The sequence below is a fragment of the Gekko japonicus genome, unplaced genomic scaffold, assembly GCF_001447785.1.
Source record: "Gekko japonicus isolate JY-2015 unplaced genomic scaffold, Gekko_japonicus_V1.1 scaffold1137, whole genome shotgun sequence".
Taxonomy (NCBI): domain Eukaryota; kingdom Metazoa; phylum Chordata; class Lepidosauria; order Squamata; family Gekkonidae; genus Gekko; species Gekko japonicus.
In genome coordinates this window covers 25,209-49,775 of record NW_015175393.1, presented here as the reverse complement: position 1 = coordinate 49,775, position 24,567 = coordinate 25,209, and the positions used below count along the sequence as shown (strand labels likewise).

General features: G+C 48.8%; 1 protein-coding gene across 1 annotated transcript in view; it reads right to left on the bottom strand.

The window, feature by feature from the left end:
• Window positions 1-23,902, bottom strand: part of LDB3 (LIM domain binding 3) — a gene marked incomplete at its 5' end in the record, with an annotated part of 167,514 nt that extends 143,612 nt beyond the window's left edge. Inside the window, one exon of the mRNA XM_015425655.1 lies at window positions 23,751-23,902. Coding sequence (XP_015281141.1) covers window positions 23,751-23,902 — 152 coding nt within the window. The remainder of the gene's footprint in view (window positions 1-23,750) is intronic.
• Between the last annotated feature and the right edge of the window lie 665 nt (window positions 23,903-24,567).

Genomic DNA, 24,567 nt, shown 5'->3' with positions numbered 1-24,567 from the left:
CCCCCCCCCCCGCAGAGGAGAAGCGCTTCTTCCTCCAGCCCCCCCCCTCTCTTGCAAAAGCAGCCTCGTCCCTTTAACCCTTGCGCTGGAGGGGAATGCAAACGCTGCCCGTCCTCCCCCCCAGACCCAGACGCCCAGGAGAAGAAGGAAGAGGAGCCACCCCCCGCCTTCCATAGCGCCCTCTGTCATTTTTTTCTCACTCGAGTATAAGCCGAGGGGGTGCTTTTTCAGCACAAAAAATGTGCTGAAAAAGTCGACTTATACTCGAGTATATACGGTAAATGAAAGCATTTGGGATTGCTTTCCTTACTTTGTTTGGATCATCTTAAGTTAATGTATGAGTGGTTTTTTTCTAAAGTAAAACCTCAGTATTCAGGTTAAATTGCCGTGTTGGCACTTTGCGATAAATAAGTGGGTTTTGGGTCGCAGTTTGGGCACGCGGTCTCGAAAAGGTTCGCCAACACTGCACTAGAGCATCCCTGACAAGACTTGTTGGACTATTTTTTCCCCTTTACAGTTTTCCCCTTTACAGTTTAAAAACATAAGGCAGCGTTCAAAAATCTGAAGCAGGATAGACTGCTCTCCCATCTCAGACTGAGCCACCTCATTTTCTCGTGGGCACTCCATGAAATTGCTGAGCGGTCAGGGTTAGAACGGATAAAAGGAAGTACTTCTTCACCCAAAGAGTGATTCACACATGGAATTCACTGCCACAGGAAGTGGTGGCAGCTACAAGCATGGACGGCTTCAAGAGGGAATTAGATAAGCATATGGAGCAGAGGTCCATCAGTGGCTATTAGCCACAAGGTCTAGATAGGGGCTCTGGGGCAAGTGATGCTCTGTCTTCTTGGTGCTTGGGGGGAGGTCACCAGTGGGAGGGCTTCTAATGTCCTGGCCCCACTGGTGGACCTCCTGATGGCACCTGGTATTTTTGGCCACTGTGTGACAGAGTGTTGGACTGGATGGGCCTTTGGCCTGATCCAACATTGGCGTCTCTTATGTTCTTATGTTCATTTTGCTGCAGATTTAGCCCAGTTTATGCAAAGTGAGACTGGGGTGATAGCATTCTGGATTATACCCTAGTAACCTACATATGAGTAGTTGCATCTTAATCCCTTCCTAACTTTCTACCTGCACAGCAGGGTATATATAGTACATCTCTCATTCATCAAATGTTTGCTTCATTTCATTCGTAGGACTGGTTTTGCCCCCTCAAGTTGCCTTAAAGTCCACAGGTTGCTGTAACCCACTCCACACCTCACTGGCCACTGCAGCTTCTCTGGACACTCCCTTTAGACATTCGCTTCTTAAAGAATTTCAAACGTGCCACAGCCCATGTTAAACACAAAGGCTATACCGGTCACTCTGGCTGATTTCGCACTACAGCTGCCTCGTGGTTGCGCCGCCGTTTGCCCCGACACTATTGGTCAATTTCACACTCAAAGCTGCGGGGCTGCATTTGACCCGCGGCTTCGCCCGATTTCCTCCGCAGTTTCGTGATCCTCAAAAAAAACAAGATCACGAAACTGCGGGGGAAATCAGGCGAAGCCACGAGTCAAAATGCAGCCTGCAGCTTCGGGTGTGAAATTGACCAATAGTGTTGGGGCAAACGGCGGCGCAACCGCGAGGCAGCTCTAGTGCGAAATCAGCCACTGTCTTGAACATCTGCAGCAATGGCGCTTACCACTCAGCAAGAAAACTCACTGCAGAAAGTATACAATGGAATTGGAAAGGAGGGCAGCAGAGGTGAAATCCGTCAGGGAAGAACGAGGAGGAGGAGCAATAATTTGCATTGGGGCCCCGGTCTCTCCAGGGCTCCCCTCTCTGTTCACAGGCACGGGGCCCTGAAGCTCATTCTTGCACGGCAACGGGTCAGATCTGAACAAATAAATCCATGCGGCCTTTTCAAAGTAAAATAATGGATGTTTTATGAACTGTTTATGACACACTGTGGGGAAAGTCTATATCAGACAGCTGTGAGATTTACAGATACAGATGTTTTGCCCCTGTGGCAGGTTTTGGGATTTGGAATTTTGGGGGGAATCCTGAAATTTTTCTGAGTCCCATAGACCTGAACCAAAAAGATACCAGGAGGGAAAATTGCACAGCCCTATTCAGAACTTCCTTACTGGGGGAAAATCTTAACCTGATGAAAATCTCGCTCTCTTACATACCTTCAAGACATAACTTCTGATCCAGGTTTCCCAGGATTTATTTGAGGTGGTACCTTCCTAACACTCACAATCTGTCTCCAATCCTCTGGGCACAAATGACCACATATGCCGCCAGGTCACAGCCAACTAATGGCTACACTGTAGAAGAGATGTTCAAAGGTGGTTTGCTATTGCCTTCCTCTGCATAGCTCCCCTAGATTTCCATAGTGGTCTCCCAATCAAGTACTAACCAGGGCCAACCCTGCTTAGCTTCCAAGCTGTGATGAAATTAGGCTAGGCTGGGCTATCTGGGTCAAGGCACAAACATGTACCTCGCCCCCCAATCCAAGGTTTGAGTCTCACAGACCACGGCTAAAGGTTCCAGGGCTCTTTTTGTGGCAGGAACTCCTTTGCATATTAGGCAACACACCCCTCATGTAGCCAAACCTCCAAGAGCTTACAGTAGCCCCTGTAAGAAGAGCTCCGTAAGCTCTTGGAGGATTGGCTACATTAGGGGGGGTGTCGCCTAATATGAAAACGAGTTCCTGCTACAAAAAAGAGCCCTGGCTGAAACATACGCTGGCTGGCCATTACAAAAAATATGACAACTGCTGCACTGGTGCACAGGATATGACAGCTTGAAATTGAATGGGTGGACATGATTCATCCTGGACCACAAGTCACTACGTAAGGTTTGCAGAAGTTTTGCCTGAAAATCCCACCACAGTTGAGATTTCTGCCCATTAAATAAAGCTCGGACAGACCTTCAATTTAGATAATATATTTCTACCGAGAAATTGCTATACTTTCAGACAAGTGACCTTCCCCTGCCATTCTCCAGTTCTTACACAAGATGAAAGGCGTTTACGTGTAAACGAGAAAAGAAATGCATGTGCCCAGATTTAAACACCAGAAATCAATAATTTAATGAAATATATAGATGTGACATATAATGTACTCAACACAAATTTTCCTATGGCACAAAAATGGACAGGTAGAAATTTACAGGTAAAGTTTGTCACGGGTAGAAATTCACAGGTGGAGTTTTCCCCATAAAGAATATACAATAAGACATTCAAAAAAGTCCTTGAACTGGAAGGATGTGTCCGTGTCTCTGCCAGCTGACTCGTTGCCCCCCCCCCGTTATAAATCTGTTTCATTAATTTTTTTTTCAAGACTCATGTAGTCATCCACAAAATGTATTCAGGTACAGCAATCCTCAGTGATTCCAAATGAAAAATCACTCATTTCAAAATTCTGAAGCCATTCACCACTATGCCATTTTCATTAGAGGGGAAGGTTCTCCAGTTCTTGTCACAGGCCCTTTCCGGTGCCACCTGTCTTTCCCCTCAGTTTCTGAGCACATTTCAGTCTTCCGTTCAGCATCCCCCCCCCCCTTTCACTGCTGCTTTGTGTCAGGGCTTCTTCTTGGTTCCGCATTTATTTCAGGGGGATTATTTAATAATGATCATTTAAGTAACAGGTACAACGAAAGCTTGGAGCTGCGGTGGCTCAAGTGGTTAAGACGCTGAACTGCAGGCTGTGGAAGATCAGTAGTTCAGCAGTTCGAGACCTGGGTGCCGCAAGACGGAGTGAGCTCCCGTCTCTAGTTCCAGCTCCAGCCAACCTAGCAGTTCGAAAGCAAGAAATTGCAAGTAGATAAATAGGTACCACTTCGGTGGGAAGGTAACAGCGTTCCGTGCACCTTGGTGTTTAGTCATGCTGGCTACATGACCACGGAAACATCTTCGGACAGCGCTGGCTCTTCGGCTTTGAAACGGAGATGAGCACCGCAACCCTAGAGTCGGACTCGACTGGCTTTCGAGCAAGGGAAGCTTTACCTTTACAACGGAAGCTTAGGAATACCTCTATCAGATCGCAAAAACAGAGCTGCCCGGCTACGACTACATATCCTTTTTAACCAGTCAGTGAGTTACTCATTATTTTAATTCAGACAGAAACAGCCTTCCCCTGAAATAAGAACTGTCACGATCCAGAGACGTAAGGTGGTTTGAAGCAACCCAGGAGTTTCCTGGCTAGCCCAATCTTGTCTGAACTCGGAAGCTAAGCAGGGTTAGTCCTGGTTAGTATTTGGATGGGAGACCACCAAGGCAGGCAAGGGCTGCTATGGAGGGGCAGGCAAGGGCAGACCACCTCTGAACGTCTCTTGCCTTGAAAACCCCACCAGGGTCTCCAGAAGTCTGCCGAGACTCGGAGGCAAGGGGGGGGGGAGGAAGTCAGTTGTGACCTGACGGCACCTCCCACCACCAGGCAGAAGAGGGCGATCATATCGTGACACGCCTTCGTTATGGGCAGGGGTTATTTCCTGCAGGAGCGCACAGGAGCGGAGCTCCGGCAGTAAGGAGCCCAGGGGAAGGGCACATGCAATAAGCCCTGCCCCTTGCCCCCAACAGCCCTCAGTTGGGCCACAAAAAGCAAGAAGCAGCCAGGTAAGTTGCAGAGGCCCCCCCGGCCCACCTTCAGGTACAAGCTGTCCCTCCTCTGTGAGGGCAGATCTGCACGTTCCCCCCCCCTTAGCTAGCCATCCAAAACAGTCCAGTGGCAACTTTAAGCCCAAGTTTTATTCAGGTACAAGCTCTCCCTCCTCTGCGAGGACAGAACTGCACGTTCCCTCCCCCAAATAGCTGGCAATCCAAAACAGTCCAGTGGAGCCTGAGCGGTGGGTGTTGCCTTCTGACACACTCCCGGTGATGTCAGGGGGTGTGGCATATGCAAATGAGTCATGCTAATGGGTTACGCTAATGACCTCCTGCACCTCTTTTTCTATGAAATGACCCCTGGTTATGGGTAACGCAGTATGTCTAAACAGCTTTCATTCCTGTTTGTCCCAGGGATGGTGACACGTCAAAGCTTTCACCTTTGAGAAAGAAATCACCTCCCGTGGCTGGATTATTATCCTCTGCTACTCTTTTTAAAAGCCAAAATCAATTGCATTTATGCAGTTTTGCATCCCTTTGTGTGCACAAAGTACCCTTTTAATCTAAATAATGCAGTGTTTCATTCCTAATCATTACATTATCCTTAGGCTGGGCGGGTCACATTTGTCTGTTCAGTAATGGCAGAGCTTGACGGGAACTTTTTTCTGAATCTCTCCTTGACTTCTTCCACTCCCCGTGCATAGTTCCTTGATTTTTAGAGAGATTCTTTTTAATTATTATTATTTAATTAAATATTGTTACACTTTAAAATAGCAGCAGCGATGACATAATATATGTGACAACAAGAGGAAAAGGGGCACAGCAACCATATCATTTACAATCAGAGGTCATTTCGGGGGGGATCGCAGTTCCCCCGGGTGAGGTATGGGGCGGGGCACTGCCCACTGCCGTTCTCTGTTTCCACCTCTCTCTCTTTAGGTTGACACTCCCTCCCTGTTCTGTTTTCTTTCCCTCCTTCTCCAGAGACAAAAGAGGATGTGTCCTCCTGCTCTGGCAACCTTTTAAAAAGCCAGAAAGAACATAAGAAGGAATCACTAAATATCAGAGGTCATTTCGGGTGAGATCGCGGGGGATCGCAGTTCCCCCGGGTGAGGTACGGGGGGCGTGGCACATGATGAAGCCCCGCCCCTGCTTCTGGCCGCCCCGCTTCCGGCCCTCATTCAGCCAGGAGGAGGCAGGAGAAGAGGGAGGGTAAGTTGCTTCCTCCCTGCCTCTCCCCGGGACCATTGGGGGCGGGGTGTGTGGCCTTATGACACACATCCGGTGATGTCAGGGGGTGTGGCCTTATGACACACTTCCGGCGATGTCAGGGGGTGTGGCATATGCTAATGAGTTATGCTAATGAGTTCCCCTAGCTCTTTTTCTACGAAACGACCCGTTTACAATACTATTAAAATACATAAACAATTTTGATAAACTGACAACCGTTATTTTAGAGAGATTCTTGATAAATCCTGCCTTAGCTTTTGGCCAGCTGCCTGTGTATGTTCACTGAAACAGACAAAGCTCACGAGAAAGCAAAAAAAGTGAGCAGGCACCACAAGTGGGACCGAGCAGGTGGAGTCTCTGGCACTCCAGGAGAGGAGCAGGAAGCTTGTGGGCGTAGCTACGGAACAGGATCAGACTGGCCTTCCTGTCTCATCTTTTCCAGGAGGGGCTGCCGCTTGCCGAGTTCTGTGGGCACAACTACAGCAACGAGCCGTGAACCTGAGGAGCTATTATAGTGAGCAGAAGAGTGGCACTGTCCCATACTATACTTGGTTTGTGGCACCAGTCAAAAAGGTTGGCCACCACTGAGACTGAAAGATTATCTCACAGATACCTGGAAACTTCAGGTGGGCACAGCCACGTTGGCCCGAAGCGACAGAACAAAGTTTGAGTCCAGCGGCACCTTGAAGACCAACTAAGTTTTATTCAAAGGGTGCGTTCATTAGAACTGGCAGAGACTGATCAAGAGAGAGATCTTGGAGTCGTAGTAGATAACTCACTGAAAATGTCGAGACAGTGTGTGACTGCAATAAAGAAGGCCAATGCTATGCTGGGGATTATTAGGAAGGGTATTGAAAACAGATCAGCCAATATAATAATGCCCCTATATAAATCAATGGTGAGACCTCATTTGGAATACTGTGTGCAGTTCTGGTCACCACACCTTAAAAAGGATATTATAGCTTTGGAAAAAGTGCAGAAAAGGGCAACTCAAAAGATAAAAGGGTTGGAACACTTTCCCTATGAGGAAAGGTTAAAGCACTTAGGGCTCTTTAGCTTGGAGAAAAGACGACTGAGGGGTGACATGATCGAGGTTTATAAGATTATGCATGGGAAAGAGCAGGTAAAGAAAGAGGTACTTTTCTCCCTTTCTCACAATACAAGAACTCGTGGGCACTCCATGAAACTGCAGAGCGGTCGGGTTAGAACGGATAAAAGGAAGTACTTCTTCACCCAAAGAGTGATTAACACATGGAATTCACTGCCACAGGAAGTGGTGGCGGCTACAAGCATGGACAGCTTCAAAAGGGAATTAGATAAGCATATGGAGCAGAGGTCCATCAGTGGCTATTAGCCACAAGGTATAGATAGGGGCTCTGGGGCAAGTGATGCTCTGTCATCTTGGTGCTTGGGGGGGGGTCAACAGTGGGAGGGCTTCTAATGTCCTGGCCCCACTGGTGGACCTCCTGATGGCACTGGTATTTCTGGCCACTGTGTGATACAGAGTGTTGGACTGGATGGGCCTTTGGCCTGATCCAACATTGGCATCTCTTATGTTCTTATGTTCAGACGGGGCGTTTCAGCCGGCATAAACTGTACCGGTTGGAACCGGTGCAGTTTATGCCGGCTGAAACGCTATCACACTTACCTCCTGTCTGCGGAGCCCATCGCTGTATGCCCGTTCACATGCAGCGTGCGTCGGCGGTTTTTTTTTTTAAACTCAGTTTGAGCATGCGCATGGGCAGCCATCCACAGAATGGCGATCTTCACGCATGCGCAAAACATTTAAAGTTTAAAGATAAGGACTTACCTTTAAAGTTTAAAGACCAAACTGGCCTCCCTGAGGTCTTGGAGTCCTCCAAAACCTTAAACAAAGGACCTTTTCTTTTTTAAAAAAACAAATGCTGGAGCGAAGCTTCGCCCAAGCGCATATCGCCGACCTAAAAAAAAAATGGCAGGCGAAAATCGGAAGCCTCGGGCTTCCGAACGGCAGTGGCTCTACAACGGTGGAGAGCGATCAGACGGGGGTAAAGCGATTACAACCATTGCACTCAGGATACCACCACTTGGGGACCTAGTGGCAGAATACAACGGTGTAAAGCTCTTTGCAACGGTTAGGGACGGAAGGCAGATGTTCGCCGTGTGAACGCTGGTAAGTACACCGATTCCAACTGGCACCTATACCGTTGCAAATGCCCCGTCTGAACACACCCAAAGTGTCAGCTTTTGTGTGCAAAGCACACTTCTCCAGACAAATGGAATAACATCTCCTCAAGGGTTACTTACTGGAAAAAAGAGGGTGCGGGCAGCCATTGTGGGGCATTTGCAGAACTGAAATTGGATCGGGTGGATTCTCCCCTGTACGCAGGGTTGAGCTTGGTTTGTCTTGGGGGTACTGCTGGACCCCAGCCTCATTCTCACATCTCTTTGTTAACTCTTACATTTACATGCTAACTTGCTGCTATCCATCGATCCTACCAACCACCCGATCCAACCAATTTCAGCTCGGCATAGGCATTTTGGCTCTGAGTGGCCCCTCCAAATGGCTGCCCACCCTCTTTTTCCCTGTAAGTAACCCTTGAGGAGATTTTATTCCATTTGCCTGGAGAAGTGTGCTTTGCACACAAAAGCTTATACTTTGACTACAATTTTGTTGGTCTTAAAGGTGCCCCTGGACTCAAATTTAATATCTGGAAACTGTTACTCTTTGCAGTAGGCTACTAGCGCAAGCGGTAAACTACTTCCAAATCACTTTTAGCCTTTGTCTGCTACTTTCCTCTAAAAAGGGCTTGGGTATCAATCTGCCCTCCCCTGATGTTGCCCTCCAACTATGACAAGCAGGGGTCATTTCCTGCAGGAGCACACAGGAGCGGAGCTCCGGCAGTAAAGAGCCCAGAGGCGGGCACATGCAACAAGCCCCACCCCCTGCTCCCAGCAGCCCTCAGTCAGAGCAAGAAGCAGCCAGGTAAGTTGCAGAGCTCCCCCCAGCCCCCCGGTCCAAAACAGTCCAGTGGCACCTTTAAGACCAAGTTTTATTCAGGTACAAGCTCTCCCTCCTCTGTGAGGACAGATCTGCACGCTCCGCCCCCACTCCAATATCTAGCGGTCCAAAACAGTCCAGTGGAGCCTGAGTGGTGGGTGTTGCCTTCTGACACACTTTATTTATTTATTTATTTATTTATTTATTAAATTTCTACCCCGCTTTCCCGCCGAAGCGGCTCAGAGCGGCTTACAAACCATTTAAAACCAACAATTACACATCTAAATACAGTGCCATAAAATCCCAGCGAATGCATCCTGTGATAAAGTGCTAGTGCGACACCACCGACATAGTCAGTTCTTATTGAAACGCTTGGCGGAATAGCTCCGTTTTAACTGCTCGATGGAACTGCTAGAGGTTCCATAGAGCTCTGATCTCCTGAGGGAGCTCGTTCCACAGCACTGGTGCCGCTAGGGAGAACGCCCTGGTCCTAGTTACTGCTAACTTAGTGTCCCTAGGTCCGGGGGGGGGGGGCAAATGGTTTTGCGTTCCTGATCGCAGTGCCCTTGGGGGAACATATGGGGAAAGGCGGTCCCAGGCCTCAGACCGTTAAGGGCTTTAAAGGTCAAAACCAGCACCTTGAAGCGAATCCGGAACGCTACTGGAAGCCAGTGCAAGGACTTCAGCACAGGCTGGATGTGCTCCCACTTGGGGAGGCCCATCAACAGTCTGGCTGCCGCGTTCTGCACCAGCTGCAGCTTCCGGAGTTGCCCCAAGGGCAGCCCCATGTAGAGAGCATTGCAGTAGCCTAGCCTCGAGGTGACCATAGCATGGATCACTGACGCCAGATCATTGCGTTTGAGGAAGGGGACCAACTGCCTAATCAGCCGAAGATGGTAAAAGGCTGCCTTGGCAGTGGCTGCTACCTGGGCCTCCATTGTCATGGAGGGATCCAGGAGCACTCCCAAACTCCTGACCCTCGGCGCTGGCACCAACGGCGCCCCACCGAAGGCCGGAGGTGGGGCCCCTAACCCCAGACCGCTCTGATTTAGGCACAGGACCTCCATCTTTGTCGGGTTCAATTTCAGCCGACTCAACCTAAGCCATCCCGCCACGTCCTCCAACGCCCGGTCCAGAGCTTCCGGGGTAGAGCCAGACTGACCACCCAACAACATATAGAGCTGAGTGTCATCTGCATATTGATGACACCCAAGCCCATGCCTCCGGGCAATCTGGGCAAGGGGGCGCATATAGATGTTAAATAACATTGGGGAGAGCACTGCTCCTTGGGGCACTCCACAAACCAGTGGGTGCCTTCGAGACTGCTTCTCCACAAGTGCCACCCTTTGTCCCCGACCCTGGAGAAAGGAGACAAGCCATTGCAGGGCCAGCCCCTGGATCCCCACGTCGGCGAGGCGGTGGGCAAGCAGCTGATGATTGACCATGTTGAACGCCACCGACAGATCTAACAACAGCAGCACCGCCATACCGCCCCGATCCAGATGCCTCCGGAGGTCCTCTGTGAGGGCGACCAGTGCTGTCTCCATCCCATAACCCGGGCGGAAGTCAGACTGGAAGGGATCCAGTGTGGAAGTGTCATCCCAAAAGCTCTGCAACTGTATCGCCACCGCCCTCTCTATTAATTTGCCCAAATAGGGCAAATTGGAAACCGTCTGGTAGTTGGCCAATTCAGCCGGATCCAAGGATGGTTTTTTTAAGAGAGGGCAGACCATCACTTCCTTGAGAGCCCCTGGGAATAGGCCCTCAACGAGGGACCTGTTGATAATGTCCCTAAGGGTGCCTCGAAACCCCTCGCGGCCAGCTTTAATTAGCCAGGAGGGGCACGGATCAAGGCTGCATGTGGTTGGGCGTACCGTTGTGATCAGTCTGTCAACTTCCTCTAGGCTGAGAGGCCCGAAACAATCCAAAATGGGACCAGAAGACGTGCATGGGGCCTCGAGTTCACATACTGTCTAAAGTGTGGCCGGGAGGTCGCGGCAGAGCGACAAGACTTTGTCTGCAAAATGGCTCGCAAAAACCTCACAGCCTATATCCAATTCCCTCACATTTTGTCTGCTCTGAGGCAGAGTGGTTAAAGACCGAATTGTTCTATACAGTTGTGCCGGGCGTGAGCTTGCAGACGCAATCGTGGCTGCATAGAACTCCCTCTTTGCAGCCTTGGTGGCCATCTCATACAACTTCATAAACGTTCGATAGGATGCTCTTGATGCTTTGTCGCGAGCCCACCACCACTGTCTCTCTAGCTGTCTGAGCCTTCGCTTCATCAGCCTCAGCTCCTGGGTATAACAAGGAGCCAGCCTTGAGTAAGGGCGTAGAGAGCGTCTGGGAGCGATCTCGTCAATGGCCGCTGAAAGTCAGCTATGCCAGTCCTCGACAAGCTCATCTAGCGAGCCGCCAGGGGGCAATGGATCCCGGAGAGCCATCTGAAGCCGCAGTAGGTCCATTTGGCTCTGCACGCGAGCCAAAATCTGCTCTCCGCCCAAACAGGGTTGGAGTGACTTCACTCGGGCCCCCAGGGCATGGTGGTCCGACCATGGAACTGCCACAGCAGTAATCCGGTCCACTGTAACCTCTGCCGCGAAGATCAAATCAAGCGTGTGACCAGCCTGGTGAGTGGGGGCCGTTACATATTGGGAGAGTCCCAGCGCCGCCATGAATGATGCCAGGTCCACCGCCCGGGAGGAGGCCGCATCATCGGCATGGACGTTGAAATCACCCAGGACTAACAGTCTAGGGTGTTCCAACGCCCAGCCCGATACCGCCTCCACCAGAGATGGCAGGCTGTCAGCCGGTGCGTTGGGCGGATGGTACACTAGCCAAACAGCCAAACTCTCCCCGGCTTCCCATACAAAGCCGGCACACTCAGTGCCTGCGATCCTCGCCACTGGGAGCGCCCTGAAGGAGTAAGCCTCCTGAATGAACAAAGCCACTCCCCCCCCCGCCCCGAAGCCCGAGATTGGTGAAGGATCGAGAACCCAGGAGGAGCCAAATGGGAGAGAGCAACCGTCTCCTCATCTCGTACCCATGTCTCGGTCACACACGCCAGGTCCGCATCCTGCTCCAGCAGGAAGTCCCGCAGGACAGAGGTCTTATTATTTATGGACCTGGCGTTGCACAACACCAATGTCGGAGCGGGGTTTTTTATCCTTGCCCCACTGTCTGCCACCTTTGGGATGGGACACAGGCTGGAAGGTGGCCGAGCTTCTCCATTTCTCTGCCCCCTTCCCTTCCATCTCCGCCTGGTCCCACCGCTATACCTTCCCCTCCCCAAGAGCACTGGAATTCCCTGCCCAGCCACTCCTACCCTGGTGATCTTCGTTGGCTGCACTCAGCTCAAACCCCAGATTCACCTGTTTAGTTAGTTAGACTTCTGGTGATGTTAGGGGGTGTGGCATATGCAAATAAGTTATGCTAATATGCTAATGAGCTCCTGCACCTCTTTTTCTACGAAATGACCCCTGATGACAAGCAAGGCAACTCTGCAAGAGCTGAACGGCTAGATCAAAGCAAAACTCCTTGCAAAAGTTCATCTCTTTTGCCAGTTAAGGTGAATATGGTCTGTTGGGGATAGTTTGGATAGCTGGGAATAGTTTGATGGCCCTCCACTGCTTGAATGGGGCCTTTTTCAACTGAATGGAAACAGTTGTAACATGCATTTGACTTTTAAAAAATACCAATGTGATACTCGAGTCACTCCTGCAATTGGTTCTGCCATACCACTGAGAACACTCTACTCTGCTAGCTCACTTAGCTATCTCCCTTATAAATAAAAGCCGAATGGTAGTGGCACTTCGCTAGAACATTCCACACGCTCCAAAATCAGTTCGCTTTCTGATCTGTCATTCAGAGGGTCTCCCTATCCATTGGCTGCTTTGCCTGAGTCCTGCCACCCACATTCTAAACAGTTTGCTAATCCTCTCCCCCCCCCCATAGCCAGTGAGAACACAGAGGTTATTTGCATATGCAGCCTCATTGGCCTCTGCCTCGGAACACAGAGGTCGTTTGCATATGCGTCTTGATTGGCTTTTGCCTCTAACATTCTAAACAGTTTTGCTCTTCTGAGGTAAAATGTGTCCAATCTCCAGGTGAGGGCTGGAGATCACTCAGAATTACAACTGCTTTCCAGATGGCAGAGATCAGTTCCCCTGGAGAAAATGGTGGGCTCTGTATCCTTATATGCTGCTGAGGTGGCCCCCGTATGACAGCCAATGTGACGTAGCAGTCAGGGCTTCAGAGCACGGGAGAGGCTGCAGGTGTGTGGGGGGTGGAAAGCTGAAGAGTGAGGGGGAAATAAAGGTAGGTTGATGATTGGCTGGGCAGGAGATAGGGTTGCCAACTCCAGGTGGGAAATTCCTGGAGATGTGAGGGATGGAGCCTGGAGAGGGTGAGTTTTCAGGAGGCGTGGGACCTCAGACAGGTACAAAGCCATAGACTCCACCCTCCAAACCAACTATTCCCTTCTGGGGAACCATCGCTAATCTCCAGGTGAGAGCTGGAGATCACTCAAAATTACAACTGTTCTTTAGGTAGCAGAGATCAGTTGCTCTGGAGAAAATGGTGGACTCAGTGTCATTATACCCTGCTGAGGTCGCCACAGCAAATTGACACTGAGTGTCCAAGGCCGGGGCACCTGCCCAGAGCCTCTATCTAGAGGCCGTTGTATTTATTTCCACAACGAGCCTTTTTCCTAGTAGTGTATATTGGGAATGGAACTTTAAGAACCTGAAGGATTCCCCCTAACGAAGCTGAATGTGAAACATGCAGGGGGCATACAATAATTAAAGAATCTCTCTCTTCTTCTTTTTTGCACCAATTGTCTTTTTATCTTCATCTAACCAAAAAGCACACAATGATCTGCAATGCCAACTGGTTGCCCTGATTCATTACTTCTGGAAAAACAAAGAAACACACCACTATCCAAGTCCAGTAGCACGTTAAAGACCAACAAGATTTCCAGGGTTTAAGGTTTTGAGAGTCGAAGCTCCCTTCATCGGATATGTGATGAAGGACTTACGCTAGTAGCCTCCTGCAAAAAGAGGCACCGTGGGGTAGAGAGCCAGCATGGTGTAGCTGCGGACTCTAATCTGGAGCACTGGGTTTGATTCCCCACTCCTCCTCCCCTTGTAGCCAGCTGGGGGACCATGGGCCAGTCACAGTTCTCTCAGAACTCTCTCGACCTCACCTACCTCACAGGGTGTCTGTTGTGGGGAGAGAAAGGGAAGGAGATTATAAACCGCTCCGGGACTCCTCCGGCTGGTGACGAGTGGGGTATAAAACCGACTCTTCTTTCTTCTTGCTGTTGGTCTTTAAGTGCTAACTGGACCCAACCCTTGATCTTCTACTGCGGACCAACCTACTGCCCGCCTGAAACCACTACCCAGAGAATCACATCGGAGGACAAAAGAGAGATATGATCCAATATACTCACCCGCCTTTACTTACTTAAGTATGAACCACCAAAGAGAGCAATTCTCTTCGAAGGCTGATGGAAACGATCGGGCTAATGCTGTCGAGAAAAACGGTCTTGAGACCAGGCAATCAACCCAGCGTCTTTGGAAGAAAGGCTGCCCCCGTCGTCAGATAAATAAGCATCTGACATGACGAACACCATGCAGGCACAGAGAGAGAGAATGCTGGTCTCACAAACCACATCTTTTATGGCTCTGTTGTGGAAGGCCCCGCCCTTCCATCTCCAATTTACTGCTTACTCTCTCAATCCACCCTTCCCCGCCCCGTGCCAAGCTAGTTGGCCTTAATCAGGAGCAAAAGGGCGCCCTGCGGTGGACACGACCAATAATAATTGCCCTTTCTCTTCTTCTTTTTTTTGAAAGAGAAAAATTGTTATTCTTATTCCGTCTGTGTCGAGCCATCAACTCGGACAGAAGTCCCCATTAATGCCTACCGTGACCTTTGCACAGTGTCTGGAGAGTAATGTTGCGGAAGGGAATTATCTTCGGCTATCCACCCAGGGAAGACATACCCCAGACAAAAACGATTCGGTGTTTGCATTTTCGTCTGGGTTGGTATTTTGAGAATGAGCTATTGGGAGAGTGATGGACCGTCTGCAAACAGTTTTAATACCCAGGTCGCTTCCGCTGTGTAATAAATACTCAATTGCCCTTTAAAGACATGTCATTGGTCAACAACATCACGGCTCTTCCCTGAAATTAGCAAGGAGACAGCCGGGGCTGTGTTCGTATTAGTGATGTCCCGCATGCGTCGCTCTAATTAACAGTGCTCCTCTAAGGACCAGACTAACCGTGATGGGGAGGGAGAGGTATTTAGATCAGAAAGGGGGTCAAAACTTTCCCACTGCACCGTGCTTGCGTCTACAGGGTTGCACGTTGCACTATCATTGTGTTACAGCAATTATTCACGAGGGGACTGTATCGCTGACACAGGGAAAACCAGCAGTGAATGGTCGCTACAGCATGAAGGTTTCCCTTGCTCGAAAGCCAGTCGAATCCGACTCTAGGGGGAGGTGCTCATCTCCGTTTCCAAGCCAAAGAGCCAGCGCTGTCCGAAAACGTTTCCGTGGTCATGTGCCCGGCATGACTAAACGCCAAGGCGCACGGAACGCTGTTACCTTCCCACGAAAGCGGTACCTATTTATCTACTTGCAATTTCTTGCTTTCGAACTGCTAGGTTGGCAGGAGCTGGAACTAGAGACGGGAGCTCACTCCGTCATGCGGCACACTCGGGTCTCGAACTGCCGAACTACAGACCTTCCGGTCTGCAGCTCAGCATCTTAACCTCTGAACAATATCCAACAACTGGGCTTTTCCACACCAGGCTTTTGCTCCAGGTTGGATTCTTGACTGTGCTGTGCCACCCCCACCATTCCTTGCACAGAGTATCATCTACCTGTTGTTGCTCTCCTCTGTTTTTCTGGGGTTTTTTTCTTCAGGCCACCATGGGAAACACCTGAGGGGAAAACCTGGCGAGCAGCCACACTCTACGTAAGGGAAGGGGAAAACCTACAAAGTTAAGAAGCCATGCTGGAGCAAAAACCAGGTATGGAAAAGCCCAACCCACAGATGCAGGAATGGATCCTACTTTACTGACTGCCTGTCTTGGTTCCGGCCTGCTCCCCCATCTTCAGCCTATATATTTATAACCAAATAGATATTACAAAGATGCCCAAAGTCTTCGGTGTACCTTTCTCATAAGACAAGTGAACCTTGTATAAAAGGCTGCTACAAGGTTCATACCTTGGTTTTGCTCCTCTTTGCTGCGCGCCGACAGTGGAAGTCCCGGTGTGCCGCCGCCAAGTCTGATCGCCTAATCGTGCATCAGATTGCGACGGCGCAAAGAGCCACACCTCCCCCCCCCCCGTGTGACCAGGGCCTTGGTTGCCATCTGCACACATAGATATGTGGCACAAAAGGAACTGGTGGTAGCCCAGTGAAGGATGGCTGCCTGGTCAAGAGAGGTGAAAGGAAGGAGCAGCTGCCTACACAAGCATTGAGGCCGTGCCTGCAGATGGCAATCGCTTGTTCTCCTGTACATTATGCCTACAGCTCCTTTCCTTCCCTTCCCTTCCCTTTCCTTCCCTTCCCATCTACTCAGCCAGGAAGCTCTGCCTGGCAACCACCTTTTCCTGACCTCAAGCAGGTCGCTGTCTTCCTGGTCCTTGTGTGCTCCCCAGCCAGCTACAGGTGCCCTTGTCAGGACTGCGGCAACCAACCTGTGCTTCCCAGTTTAAACCTTCCCAAGCTCAACATCTGAAAAAGGTATCAGACAACGGGCAGCAATTGATGGCCAAGCAGCAGCCTTCCATGATTCGGCCTGCCTCCATTCCCCCAGCCCCCCACAATAGCCCCTTAACCGGCATCACCTGTAGGAGCAGGGAGGGAGTGAATCCCGCAAACTCCATTTTATACCCCACTCTTCTCACCAGCGGGGGGCCCAAAGTGGCTTACAAATCCACCTAGCTGAGAAGTTGTTCTTACAGCCCAGAAGATCATTGGCTGCCCTCTCCCATTCCTGGAGGAATTGTATAGCTCTCGATGTTTGAAAAAAGCAAAGAACATTTTGCAGGACTTGTAACATCCTGAACATTCCCTGCTTGAACTGCATCCTTCGGGCAGAAGATATAGGACAATTAAAGCAAGGACAAATAGATTAAAAAATAGTTTTCATTCGAGAGCTATTATTGCCTTAAATGCTGTATGAAATTGGAATTTGGGTGACATTGGTGGTTTTAAGTTGTTATGTGAACCTTAAGGGAGTTATGGGACAGTAGTGAATGGTGTGTGGGTGTATATGAATATTGTTGTAGATCACTGAAATGACTGCATCTTTAATTTCGTTGTACTATGTACAATGACAATAAAGTATGTTGTTGTTGTTGTTATTATTATTATTATTATTATTAAGTAGTGATTGGCCCAAGATCACACAGCTTCTGTGGCAAAGTAGGGATCTGAAGCTGGATCTCCCAGGCCCCAGTCCGCCATGCTAACCTGCTTACTAAGGTGGCCAGGTCCTGCCTTTTTGCAGGTGGAGGGAATGTAGGCCGTGTCCAGGAGCTTCTGACCCCACCTACAAATGCCCTGAAACGCTGCACGATGGCATCACCCAGAAATGATGTTGTCACGCCGCCTATGTCGTGTGGCAACACTCTAGTTTTTGGGCAAAAGTCTATGGTTTGAGCCCAGTTTCTGACCACAGAGTTTTGCCCCCCAAACTAGAGCATCACCGTATGATGTTGGCGGCGCAATTACGTCACTTCTGGGTGATGCCATCATGTTGTGTTTTGGGGCACTGGTGGGCGGGGAGGAGCCCGCAAATGTGGAGGAACTCCACCCAGATCGGGGGAGCTGGCAACCCAACAGCTAACTGTTGCACACTGGCTCTCCGTGTTGGTACATCAACACTGGGTCTTACACAGCCTAAGTATAATGCCCTGACTATCTCATGGGAAGAAATCCAGACCAGAAAAGTGCTCACTGATAAATATTTATTAGATTTTTTTTATCCTTAAGACATGGGGGCTTCAGGATGCTACCCACAACGCATAGATCTGCCAGTGCTGGCACGGCAGTATTCTAAGGACCCACGTAGTTGTCTTTTTCCTACAAGTCATGGTTCAAGTCAGAGAGAGACAGTATGGTATAGTGGTTAGAGAGCTGGACTAGGTTCTGGGAGAGCCAGGTTCGAATCCCCACACTGCCACAGAAGCCTTAGGCCAGTCACGCACACTCAGCCTAACCTCACAGGGTTGTTGTGAGGATAAAATTGAGAAAAGGAAAATAATGTCGTAAGCCACTTTGGGTTCCCCATTGAGAAGAAGGATGAGGTTTACGTGACGTTAATGGATTAAACTGTGCTCAAAACAAACGGGAGAACATTTCGGTTTCCCGAAATACTCTGCCTGCCTGACCTGAAAAGCACACGTCTTCAACAAGAGAGCTTCAAAAGGAGGGCAGGGATTGAAGAGGACAGGGGCCATAGACTCCACCCTCCAAAGCAGCCATTGTCTTCAGGAGAACTGATCTCTGTAGGTTCTAATTCCAGGAGATCTCCAGGCCCCACCTGGATGTTGGCAACCCTACATCTTGGGCTCATACACTTGCCCTTGCTCCAATGCTTTCTGAAGTACACAAAAACCAAAGTTTTGTGCGCTTCAACAAGTCAGATGGAGTTTGCAGCGCAGCCCCAAGACCTCGTGTGTCAACCATGCCTATTGCTCTCTGCCAGGCCACTCCTTGCATAAATGAATAACTGGACATGAATCTGATATTAAAAACGACACGAGCTGGCACTAGGATCTGGAAGACTCAGCTTCGAATCCCCACTTTGTCATGGAAGCCCGCTGGGTGACCTCGGGCCGCTCACACAGTCTCGGCGTAACCTACCTCACAGGGTCATTGTGAGGATGAAAGGGAGGAGAGGAGACTGAGGTAAGCTGCCTTGGGGCCCCACTTGGGGAGAAAGGTGGGGTATAAATGAAGCAAGTAAATAAATAAATAAAAAATCTACCTCAGAGAATATACTACGTTTTTTTGAGGTTTGGTGAGCCGGATTCATTTTCCCGGTCCAATGAAAAACCATTCCCTACAGTTTCCTTTTCTCGAGAAACGACTCCGGGAGAGGCCCAGCACGATCCTAGGCAGGTTTACGGAGAAGTCCCACTGTATTCAATGGAGCTTACTCCCCGGTAAGTGCATATAGCATTGCCCTGGCAATAACAGGAGGAAGCGGCTGCAGACGGCTCCTCGATGAAGCAAATCCACCCAGTGCCCAGAGTCACGGCTCGCAGGAGGAAGCCACTCCGTGGACTGATAGAAGGGAGAAGCACTAAAGCCGATATGAGCCGTTGTATTATAAATAATGCTCATGAAACCATCAGCGTCCAGATCAGTAAAAGGAAATGTCACTGCGACTGGGAGCCAGGAGCGAATCGGGAAAAGTGTTTCTCGTGGAGGCTGTGGATGTCTAGGTTTCACATCTCATAAGGGGTGAACTCAGCAGCAATGCTCCCTCTAAGCTGCAGAGTCGTGTGAGCAAAAATTCTACTTTGTGAGCGACTGGCCTTAAAATTGTGAGCGAGCGATTTGGCTCCTGCATAAATCAGTTTGCTCTGGAGCCGTCCTTCCTGAGCTAAGACAAAAATCTGTGAGCCGGAGGCTAGAAAACTGTGAGCTAGCTCACACTAATTCCGCTTAGAGGAAACCCTGCTCAGCAGACAACGGGGGGGGGGGGGGGGGGGGGGAGAGGGAAAGCAGGCACTTCCATATCTTTTACTGCTCATCAAGACCGGGAGGGGGTGATCAGTCCCCTTGTTCCTAAATGTTTTCACCAGTGAAGCCGTTTACGTGACACAGTGGAATTGTTAGTACAACCCACCCTAAGTACTCATGTTCTGGTGGTAAGCTTTAAGATCAGGTAGTGGTTTGCCCGGCTCTTTGAAACCTGCCTTTAAAGACAACAGCAAGGAGATTTTCCCTTGAAACTCTTGGGCCAAAGATGGTTATTTTTTGTGTGTGTGGCAGAGGACTTTTTGTGCCCTGGGACAAAGGTCAGCATAGTACGCAGTCCCCTCTGCATCTGAAACTAGGAAAGGATAACGCTGGATCAGTTGGCTTAAACCCTGGCTTTTGGGCATCTGCCTTGACTGGCACTTCACTCTAAACAGATCAGAACGCCTTCTGCAAAAAGGCGAATCAGAGGAAAGAGGAAGAGCAAATCAGATTTTTTTTAAAAAAAACATCTTTGCTTTGCTAGTAGAGGTTGGCTGAAATATTTTCCAGATAAAAATAAATTAAGAAGGGGGTATTAGTGCGTGTGTTATTACATTATCTTGTTTTCATTTGACTTTAGATTAGGGGATTATTTTTCCAGAGTGAAAGAAGGCCTGAAAGAGGGGTTGCTATGGGTGAACCGTAAACTGAATATAAGCACTGCTAAATTAATCCGCACAATCCCATACACTCTTAACATCTCTTCTCGCCATACAGCACTAGTAAGTTACCATGAGTCTGACCTGTATAGATTACCTGCTATAGCCTATAAATATAACCATTTATGATAGATCTGCTTAGCAGGAAGAATATCCTTCGTTAGCACGTAGTCTAACACAGGGGCCCAAGTCCTAACAAATTTGGCGTAGGTTGGCGCGTTACTGTTATTCGCTCTCATCAGGGAGTCTGTAATTTTTGCCATTATAAACTGATCCCAAATTTTCTCTTGCCATGTTGAAATTGTAGGGAGATAATAAGGAGATTTCCAAGCCGCTACTATTGTTAACCTGGCTGCAGCTAATAACGTTGAAATAAGTTCCTTACTGCCCCCTGTACTACCAGCTGAAGTTTCAAAACCTTGCTTGAAGGCAGTCCCATATAAAGCAGTGTTCCCTCTAAGCTGAGTTAGTGTGAGCTAGCTCAGAGTTTTTTAGCCTCCGGCTCACACATTTTTGTCCTGGCTCAGGAAGGGTGGCTTCAGAGCAAACTAATTTATGCGGCAGCCAGACTGCTTGCTCACAACTTTAATGCCAGTAGCTCACAAAGGAGAATTTTTGCTCACAAGACTTCCACAGCTTAGAGGGAACATTGATAAGCAGCCAGTGTGATACAGCGACAAAAAAGGCTAATGCGATCTTGGGGTGTATCAACAGAGGTACAACATCCAAATCACGAGATGTCATAGTCCCACTGTACACCATATTGGTCAGGCCCACCTGGAGTACTGTGTGAGGTTCTGGAGGCCTCACTTCAAGAAGGATGTGGACAGAATGGAGCAGGTGCAGAGGAGGGCAATGAGGACGATTAGGGGCCTGGAGTTCAAGCCCTATGAGGAAAGGCTTGGGAATATTCTCAGGGATGCTCTAGGCTGATCCTGCATTGAGCAGGAGGCTGGACTAGTTGGCCCGTATGGTCCCTTCCAACACTATGGTTCTATTCCATGGTGCTGCAACTGTCACATTTTTGCCACTGTAAACCAGCTCTGTAGTTTTGTGTACTGTTTCATAAAGCAAATCTGACTGGGGCAAGAGAAATACGTGTTTCTACACTACAGGAAACAAAGATGCCCTGAAACAACTTAAAAATTCTCTTCAGCCACTCTCCATTTGGAATTTCTGGGCTACGTAAAGGAAGCCAAATGGAAGAACTGAAGCTATGGCTCCAGCTAGATATTCCTTTGGGGGGCAGGGTTAGAATTAGACCCACCCCAGTCTGGACCTCTATTCTCTGCTGCCACTCCACAGGGTGGTGGTGGGGAGAGATGGGGGGGATTTGGCATCAGGTATCACCTCCAGTGAGAAACTGGAAGTGACATCCCTGCATCGACATAACACTCTAGGAATACCCAACACTCCACAGTTTAACCACAGAGTTCTGGGGTGAGCGCTAGAGTGCTGCCCAGCACAACAACAGCACCACTTTTGCCAGAGGACTCCTCCCTCAAACAAATTGCAGCCCTGTGCAAAGCGTGGAATTGCTGCTGACTTTGCACAGGTGCGTACACACACACACACAGGTTGCTAATGATCATAGCTTGCAGTACCAGTGCCAGTGGGTTCTACCGTGCCCTCTGTACACTCAACACGTTTCCCCATATTATGAGATCAGGTGACTCTTTCCTTTTTCCATTTTTCACAGTGGCCAACTACACAACAGAGAATCCCATAGTGCTCAGCAATATGGAAAATGGGGCTTCACAGTTGCTTGTCAGTTTCAGGAAAAGTCTGGTGAGTTTCAACAGTGGGCTTCCTCCCTTTGCCCGCCTTCCTTTCTGCTTCCCTTTCATTCAACGAACGAACACTAAAGTGCATGCACAAAACCTGAACCATGAGGACTGAAGTGGAAGGTGCTTGCTGGGCGCCACTGTGCAGCTGTGATAGGGCAATTGCATAATTTAACTCTGGATGCCACCCACCCCCACCCCCACGCATCACAAGTGACATTCCACCCCGATTTGGAAAAGCACTTTGATCATTGTAGCTGCAGAATAAATGCACTGGAGGAAAAAGAATGGTGTGTATGGCGGGCACAGCATCCGAAGTCAAGACTAAAGGCTTCACTGCTCTGAAGGTTTGCAGTAAGATGTGTGTGCGTAATGGGCCCAGATCTGGGAGCTCTAAATACAGCATCTTTTCTGGGTCTTCCATCAACGTTCTTTGATCTTGCTTGGACCTCTCACCCTTCTATCATCACAAAGACATGCAGTTCTGGACATGCAAGTCAGAAAGTCTACTGCCCAGTGTGGCTCCTTATCCTGACACACAGGGACACGATGTGCCAGTTGTCCCAGTTTCCTCTGACATGTATCTGAAATTCAGCCTCTGTGTTTCCCAGCTGCCTCTGGGTCCTCAATGCTCCCGCTGAGGTGTGGAGTCCTGTGAGCAAAAATTCTACTTTGTGAGCTGCTGGCATTAAACGTGTGAGCGCCCGATTTGGCTACTGCAGAAATTAGTTTGCTCTGGAGCCATCCCTTCCTGAGCGGAGACAAAAATGTGGGAGCCGGAGGCTAAAAAAACCTGTGAGCTAGCTCACACTAACTCAGCTTAGAGGGAACACTAGTCCTGGGGTCATGCCCTGCCCCAGGAACGAAGACCCAAAGGCTGCATTTGGATGCAATACTGTTGTGGAAGAAGCACGGGGGACTTAAGAATCCTGCCTTGCAAGAAAGTGGCTCAAAAGTTTGCAAAGAGGGCAACTTTCTGCCCTCTCCCCATTAAAAAATAATAAATTATTATTAGAGGAACGTATACAAGATGGGGTAACCAACACAATGAAAACATGGTGTAGCGATGTAGGGTGCAGAATAGACATAGAAGACTGGAAAAAAACATGGAAGTCGATAAAGTTGATGAGAAGTACCAACTTTAAGGAAAATATATATAAGATCTACCATAGATGGTACTGGTCACCGGACAAGATAGCCAAGTGTAATCCAGCATTCCCTGCTGGAAGTGTAATAATAATGTGGGTACCTTCATTCATATGTGGTGGAGGTGCCCAAAAGTGCAGGACTTCTGGAAAATGATACAGAAAATAATTCTGAAAATAACAAATATTAAAATCGAGCTATCTCCGGAAACAGTGTTGTTAAATATGCTACCGGAGAGCTACAGATGGAAAGACAAATATATGACAATTATAATACTTACAACTGCTAGAATTTTACTAGCTAAATTTTGGAAACAGGACTACATCCCGAAGAAAGAGGATTTAGTGTGTCGACTATTAGAGATGGCAGAGATGGACAAGTTAAGTTTAATCCTTCAAGGAAAGGATGAAAAAATGTTTGGGGAAAGGTGGAAGCATTTATATGAATGGATAGAATAAAGTGGATAAGACTCCGAGAGGATTTTGATGATGTATGTATTGTATGGGGTTTTTTAATATGGAAAATGAAAATAAATGATTAAAAATAATAATAATAATCAGATTCTTAAATAGACAGTAACTTGTTTCATCATACTTTTGGAGAGTGAGAGACAGGTTGTAGCTCGCGGATTTGATCTTATTCTGGGCTTCTAGGTGGGTCATGCCGTCTGTGTTGGCACCATCAATGGCTACCACCATGTCCCCCTGGTTCATCTGGGACTGAGCCGCTTTGCTGCCAGGCGTAATCTGTAGAGCGAAGAAGAGAGGGAAGGGAAATAAAGCGAAGGGAGTCAGAAAGTCTGTCAAGAGAGCGTACATCCCTTTTGTACTATATATAGTAACACAATTGTCTCTGTACAACCACGTCCTTCAAAAGCTGGCAAAACAAGTTCAAGGCCAATCAGTATCAAAGTGGTACAATATATTTCCCCCCCCAACAAAGCTTTATCCTGGGTAAAAGCTTTTGTGTGCACACCTGTATCTGAAGAAGTGTGCCTGTACCAATGGCCCCTCTAAGCTGAGTTAGTGTGAGCTAGCTCACAGTTTTTTAGCCTCTGACTCACACTTTTTTGTCTTAGCTCAGGAAGGAGGGCTCCAGAGCAAACTAATTTAAGCAGGAGCCAAACCGCTCGCTCACAACTTTAATGCCAGTTGCTCACAAAGAATTTTCGCTCACAAGATTCCACACCTTAGAAAGCTTATACCCAGAATAAAACTTCATTGGTCTTCAAGGTGGCACTGGACTCAACGTTTGTTCCAGTGGAAAGCTGGGATGGTGATGAACTAAATATTCGTGTGGAGTGAGGAAGGCTTTGAGGCTATCTGGTAAACCCCCCCCCCCCCCCCCGGTCTCCCTCTTTCTCTGTTATGAGAAGGTATACTTGAGACTTGGACTATAGCACATTCTGCTT